This window comes from Cynoglossus semilaevis, chromosome 3, assembly GCF_000523025.1.
Source record: "Cynoglossus semilaevis isolate Cse_v1.0 chromosome 3, Cse_v1.0, whole genome shotgun sequence".
Lineage (NCBI taxonomy): Eukaryota > Metazoa > Chordata > Actinopteri > Pleuronectiformes > Cynoglossidae > Cynoglossus > Cynoglossus semilaevis.
The window spans coordinates 2,029,549-2,036,679 of record NC_024309.1 but is presented as its reverse complement, the minus strand read 5'-3'; the positions used below and the strand labels follow the sequence as shown (position 1 = coordinate 2,036,679).

General features: G+C 38.8%; 1 protein-coding gene and 4 non-coding genes across 5 annotated transcripts in view; 1 reads left to right on the top strand and 4 right to left on the bottom strand.

Moving 5' to 3' along the window:
* Window positions 1-233: 233 nt before the first annotated feature.
* trnas-aga (transfer RNA serine (anticodon AGA)) lies at window positions 234-315 on the bottom strand. Its single transcript has one exon. It is a non-coding gene; the product is annotated as a tRNA-Ser (tRNA).
* A 262-nt stretch (window positions 316-577) lies between these two features.
* On the bottom strand, window positions 578-659 carry trnas-aga (transfer RNA serine (anticodon AGA)). Its single transcript has one exon. It is a non-coding gene; the product is annotated as a tRNA-Ser (tRNA).
* A 200-nt stretch (window positions 660-859) lies between these two features.
* Window positions 860-932, top strand: trnaa-agc (transfer RNA alanine (anticodon AGC)). The gene has a single exon. It is a non-coding gene; the product is annotated as a tRNA-Ala (tRNA).
* A 232-nt stretch (window positions 933-1,164) lies between these two features.
* trnas-uga (transfer RNA serine (anticodon UGA)) lies at window positions 1,165-1,246 on the bottom strand. Its single transcript has one exon. It is a non-coding gene; the product is annotated as a tRNA-Ser (tRNA).
* Window positions 1,247-3,679: 2,433 nt separating this feature from the next.
* reck (reversion-inducing-cysteine-rich protein with kazal motifs) overlaps window positions 3,680-7,131 on the bottom strand; it is a 59,115-nt gene continuing 55,663 nt past the window's right edge. The window contains exon 21 of the mRNA XM_008307427.3: window positions 3,680-6,452. Coding sequence (XP_008305649.1) covers window positions 6,231-6,452 — 222 coding nt within the window. The 3' untranslated portion in view covers window positions 3,680-6,230. The remainder of the gene's footprint in view (window positions 6,453-7,131) is intronic.

Sequence of the window (7,131 nt, the reverse complement as noted above, 5' to 3'; positions counted from 1 at the left end):
GCATTGCACAATAAGGCCAGAGAACCGGCTGGTTTGAGAAATAGCTTTTTCTAATAAGCTCACAAATAATGTGATTTCCGCTTAAGTGGGGTCAATGCCCACATCAAAAATGTAATCTTCAGAACAAAAGAGTATGACTTTTCTGTTCACTACTTTTGTGTAAACCTTCTTGTCTAATTCTGCAACACTGGTCATACCATGAGCGGTTTCTTGTAACAGCGCAAAAGCACACACGTTGTCGACAGGATTCGAACCTGTGCGGGGAGACCCCAATGGATTTCTAGTCCATCGCCTTAACCACTCGGCCACGACAACTACAAACCCTGTGATTCAGTCACGCCCCAGCATTGCACAATAAGGCCAGAGAACCGGCTGGTTTGAGAAATAGCTTTTTCTAATAAGCTCACAAATAATGTGATTTCCGCTTAAGTGGGGTCAATGCCCGCATCAAAAATGTAATCTTCAGAACAAAAGAGTATGACTTTTCTGTTCACTACTTTTGTGTAAACCTTCTTGTCTAATTCTGCAACACTGGTCTTACCATGAGCGGTTTCTTGTAACAGCGCAAAAGCACACACGTTGTCGACAGGATTCGAACCTGTGCGGGGAGACCCCAATGGATTTCTAGTCCATCGCCTTAACCACTCGGCCACGACAACTACAAACCCTGTGATTCAGTCACGTCCCTGCACCGCACATTCAGACCAGAGCACCAACTGGTTTGAGAAATAGCTTTTTCTAATGAGCTCACAAATAATGAAAAAAAATTAAATATATCTTCAGTACTTCTAGTTTCTTTGAGCTGAAACTGTAAGCCATCTTTATGGCTTTTATAAAACTCAAAGTTTCTTTAAACAGCGGGGGATTAGCTCAAATGGTAGAGCGCTCGCTTAGCATGCGAGAGGTAGCGGGATCAACGCCCGCATCCTCCATGGCATTTCTGATTCAACTTCAAAAATGGGAGGATCCACTCTCAGCCACCATCTTGAAAACATTTTATAACTGTGATTAACAAAAACGCCAATTGAGCGAGATCTACCTATCTGTAATCTCATGTGGAACTAAAAAAATAAGTGGACAATAAATAATAAATAAAATCTAAACCCTTCCTGTGTACCCTGATCTTATCAAGATATATTTCTTGTAAAAGCACAAAAAGGCATACGTTGTCGACAGGGTTTGAACCTGCGCGGGGAGACCCCACTGGATTTCAAGTCCATCGCCTTAACCACTCGGCCACGACAACTGCAAAACCAGTGATTCAGCCACGCCATTGCACCGCACATTCAGACCAGAGCACCAACTGGTTAGAGAAATAGCTTTTTCTAATAAGCTCACAAATAATGTAATTTCCGCTTCTGTGGTAACAAGTAACAAAACAAACCAAAACTCTATAGTACCCAAGACATAACCTTAACCTGAAAACTACACACAGTGTAGCCACCAGCCAACAGATTTTGCATTACAATCCAGCAGGTGGCATGCCAACAGCCTTTCTTGGCACTATGAATAGAAGGTTTCTGAAACAGTGGTAGCAGAAAGCAACCAAATGGTAAAACCTAGGCTATGACATGATTCATGGCCATGAATTTATTTTCTGCATCGTTGTACAACTATACAGCTATGTTCAGAGTGACCCTTGAACTGAATCTCTATTGAGATTTGAATGAAAGAATGTGCATACAGCACTGCATGGTAAACACTGGTTACTTCTACTTAAGCAATTTTATTTATTATTTTAATTCAGTGTCATTTGGTTTGCAGAAAAAATACTGCACACTTTTGGATGTTTTCTGTTGTTGTGTGCGTCTTTGTGTGAGACTCACGTGCATCGTATCGTAGTATAAATGGGAACTTTTGTTTTCATTTAAATCCAATAACATTTTAATGTCCAATGTTTAGCTTGTCAAGATATGTGTACTTCCAAGAAAAAAAGAAAGAAGAAAAAGCTTGCCTCCACCCTCACCTCGTGGCGAATTGTGTGAACCGCTATCTTTCATTATTCGGATTATTGTAATGAGAGCATGCGTGACTTTTCACGAACACAACGTACATTATTACATAATGAATCAGCGAGTAGTTAAAAAAAATCGACACACTTAGAAACATTGACAAATACGACGGTGTATAAGGGCCACATTTAGGACAAACATCTAAAAGTACGGAGTACGGAATATTAGGACCACTATAAGGACGAATAAAATACGAAGAGAAAAACGTGTAACGTTTATACGAATAAAGTCGCAAATTTAATAGAATACAGTCGTAAAAGTTTTGTTGGAGAAGAATTACGCATAAATGCGTCACAATATGAAAACGTGAAGCACCTTTTTTTTACTGGGTTTACCAAAAAAGAGATTCCACCACAACCACACAAATGTCTTTTTACATTTATACTAATATTGTGAATTTATAACTATAAATTTGAAACGTGAAAGGTTATATTTTTTTCTTTTCTACTTCTACTTTTTTTCCTATTTCAACGTGGCCCTTATACTCCGTCGTTGAGAAAAGTCTTATACAGTACGTTAGCTTGAAGAAGTCGTCTTACCTTAACCGTGGGTGCACTACACATACCTCGTACTTTTATATCCATAAAATTTACATATTATATCTAAAATTATTCAATTCAATTAAAGGGTTATTAAATTGTCGGGTTATTGTCGGGTTATTAAACGTCGCTTCCTTTTAACGTCGGAGACAGCCTATGCTAACTGCTATTAAATGTAAAATTGACTTCCGGTGGAAGTTTGTTTCGCTGTTCATGACCATGGTTCCCCTTCACACACTTCGGTACACGTGTATTTGTACTGAACGTTTAATTTTTTTTAAATTAAATTATAAATATTTTTTATTTTATTTTAACACTACCATTGTTCACGAATTGTAACTTATACGGTTTCTACGGCTCTTTATCCAGACTACAAGTTAATCATCAAACCTCTGCTGGTCAGCAGTGGTATTGCATATCAAAACAGACTATGACGCAGCAACAGAGTAACAAGAAATATAATGCCTTTACTTTTTTGAGCATATCATCGAAGTATATCGTCTCCATTTAGCAGTAATGGTTTTCTTTCCTGTGTAAAAATCTGTTTAAATATATAACGCACTTTCTCAAGAAACACTGCTCCCCCAAGATGGTGGCCTACAGTCAGAAAGAACCCCAACTAAAGTACACAAATGAGTTAAGGCTATTAAAATATTTTTATTTATTTAACAGTGATTATATACAAAGGTATGAGTAGTACATTTCTGCAAATAAACCCTTCTAAGTGTAACATACATAAAATATGTGAGTGACAACCTTTGCAGTATGACATTCATATATATGTGTATATGAGAATAAAAATAAAATACTTTCATGACATATCAAGGTTTTTTTTAAAAAAACAAACAAACACTGAAAACAAACAAAGAAATCAAATACTTGCTGTCTCCAGAAGACAGTAATATAAAATAGATTTTAAACATGTAGAAGCTGTGGCACAGGGTTTCCCGGCACAGTAATACTGTCGGCGTGGACAAGCTGTGCTTGACGGACACGGATGACACACGCCATCTTACATTCTGAAACACTTCATAATTAACATCATGCAATAAACAAAAACAAGAAGATAATCACCATCCCTAATAATCTTATCATATAAAAACACATTTCTGAACAAAGATAAAGTGATTTTTTTTTTTACTAATACTTCATATAAGACACTATATGCAAGGCATACTGTGTAGTAAACATATCTACCCCTGCCTGCAGTGACAGGCTGATTGTCATTTATAACACTATAAAATGGCTTCTGCTTCGTATGTATAGAGAGAAGATGTCCCTTTAACTTCACGTCTACTGGCCTCACACACAGGAAGTGTTGATGTGTGATTTCCTGTCCTGGTTAGTGTCACTAGTCCTTCACCACTTAAAATAATAAAATAAAATATACCAGAAATGGTGGTCACAAGATACGACTTTACTGCTAGTTTGCACTACCCTGCTGTATACTTTGGTTTTATGTTTGTAAACGACGAGCGTGCAGCTCCCGTTCCTTCCCTGCAGATGGTGCTATGATTGCCAATTTGTTTTCTCAGTTCACTGAGACGAATCATTTAGTTTATGGCTTTTTAATTTTTTTTTTTATTCATTTTTAATTGTTTTATTCATTTTCAATTTTATATCGTGACGTAATGCTGCGGATGTTTTAATTCAATGTCCCTGAGGAAGACTGTCCTTTTCTTTGTTTTAAAGTTTTAATTTAACACAGGCTATGGTGTAGTATCACTGCCACCTTCTTGTGATTTCTTATTGATTCCTGCTAATGGGAGTTTTTAATTCATTTAATCAAAAGTTATTTTTGAGCGGATACTACGCAGGATGCAGATTAGCAAAGCGACGAAGAGGTGGAGTGAACGTATTATCTTTTGATTGTTGCAGGTTTTTATACGACAATAAATTATTGCTAGTGGATAAAATAGAACCAGATTAAATAGAACAGAGATAAAACAAGATAGTGGGGGGGGGGTATAGAGAGCACACAGCCTTTGTCCCCCTTTGACTGAAAGGTGATCCTCGGTCAACTCTCTAAGACCATGTTTACACGACTGCGATGCGACTGCGATGCGACTGCAAGTCATAGATGCGGAGCCCTGTTTTGTTCACATGGTGAAGCAGATACGGAGTTGTCAAACCTTTTCACTCTGGGACCTGCATTCCCTCTTCCCCAACACTCCGAATGCGTCTAAACAAAAGGCCAAACAACAAGTCATATCGCAGCGATACTGAGGTTAAAGGTTAAGAATTTCTCTCTCTCTCACAAACACACACACAGACAGATGTATTGGTCCGTAGCTATCTCCAAAGACGCAAACACAACAAATCACTCTGTAGTAGTAAAGACGAAATGGCGACGAAAATCCACCCTAGCCCTCCATGTGTGATATTTCCATAATTATTTAACTGCATCTAAGCCCGCAAACCGCCTCTTTGCTAACTGTGAGCAGATTCGATCAGCACTTGTAAACATGCTGTCATGTCTGTGCCAACGATTGTAGGCTGTTGTTAATAATGGCATTATTTTACCTACGATTTTTGGTATACGATGCCGGACTACCTGCGACCCCTGAAATCACTTTGGTCCCGTGTGTCTATCACTTTAAGTGATATTTTTGTTTCGCATCATGTAGTAGGGCACTTTTAGTCGAGTATTTAGTTGAATTTATTTCTCGTTCGTTTGAGTACTCCTGAGCTAACGTGTCGTTTAAAATCGCAGTTTTTTTTAAAACAGTTTGTGTGGATAAGCAAATAGACTGATGGTCCTTTAAATTGTCAACATTTTTCACCAAGTCTATACGAAAGGCACCATTTTCAATAAATGCCATTCATCATTTTGTGAATTGATTCTGGTGAATTTCATGAATTTTTGTGGTTTTCATTGCACTCTAAACAAACACGATAAAAGAAATGGTCACTGTGTGAATTTATGTTTTAACCCTCCCCGTTGTCCTTCGCATTTTTGTACACACCCTTCGTCCTTGCAATGATTTTCATCTTTTCGTCCCAAAATATGAGTATTAATGAATACGAGGAAAAGTTGGCACAAGCCGTGCGATACAGATACATATACGCACACACACATACACACAAAGGCACATTTGGATGGTCACCTTGACCCAAAGGACCGTACGAGGGTTAAAACTCCTTGTACCACCTAAACCCGACCTAATAGAGAATAATAAAAAAAAACTTCACCATTAAGATCCAGCAAAATTGTCATTGCTACTTCAAAATTTGTTTTAGCTACATAACAGCTCACACAAACACACGCGCCTTTGATCAAGACAAGTCGTAAGAGGTTAAAGGTTAAAGTATACAGCTACCTTACGCTAAGTCACTTGCACTCGCACATACAGACACAATTCATGGAAGGCAAACACTATGAGTAACTCATCCACTGAATAACTGAATAATACTGTTCAAATACTAAAGCTCTCCATCATAAAAATAGGATTAATAATACAAAAAATAGCTTTCGCGTCACCTTGATTGTTTGACACGCAGACGAGTCCAGGATACTGATTGTTTTTTTTTTTTTTTTTTTTTTTTCCCTACCCTGCTGGTACACTAACCTCATCGCAGCCCTCTCGTCCTCTGCTGTAGTGCCTGGAATGGGAGAATACTTTGGAAAAGTTTTGTGAGATGAATAGTGGAGGTGGATAAGGAAAACAATCACTTCGAGTCAGCAGAGGCCAGGAAGGGACCAGGCAACCAGGAGGCTTAGAAGGAAAAGGCCGGAGCCAGTGGGCAGCAGTGATGGGGGAGCAGCGGCAGACGAGTGGATGGAGGAGATCTTGATCTCAGAGGCCAGAAAGGCAGAGAGCGGGACCTGGGAGACTAACGTGGGGCTGCCATAGTTGATGAGGGAGTTGATCTTCTCTGCCTCCTTGCTGCAGGCTTCAATCTGAAAATGATGAGAGGGAATGTATTTGTGAAATAGTCAACTAAAGTGTTTTTTTTTTATTTTTTAAATACTCTGTATTTCATGGTCTTTTTCAGCTGGTTGTATTTTTCATTAAAAACATCCAAAAAAACCCCCAAAAAAACAGGGAAATCACAGATGTGTCAAAATTGCCAAAAGCAGGTGGGCTCATTTTTTGAGTGCACATGCTGAAGTGTCCTTGGGTGAAAACAGCTAAAGGCTGGAAGAGTATAAAAGAAAAAAAAAAACAAAAAAAACCTATAGGTGTGTACGTACGTGTGTGTGTCAATAGATGAAAAGGGCATCAAAATAAACCGTTCACTGTTGCCTAGAAACAGCAGAGACTTTTGAGTGTTTCGTGGCTTTTCAAGTTTATCCTTGTCTATTTAATAAAGATGCTCTACTCTATTCATCATCTGCTGATCGGTGGAAGAAAGCTCAGAAGAAGAAAAAAGACATTTGGAACCCAAGGGGTTAACTTCCTGGGCAAGATCGAATCCCAGTTAGTGCGGTTGGCGCCTTCCAGTGGACTCACCACCCGCAGGAAGTTTCACGAAGCGCTGGTACGGTGCACTGTGATTTGGGTGGCGGTAATGGATATCAATCCGATACCTTCTTTTTTCCTTCAGCATGCTATGGGTTGCCATCCCTGAGGCGATAG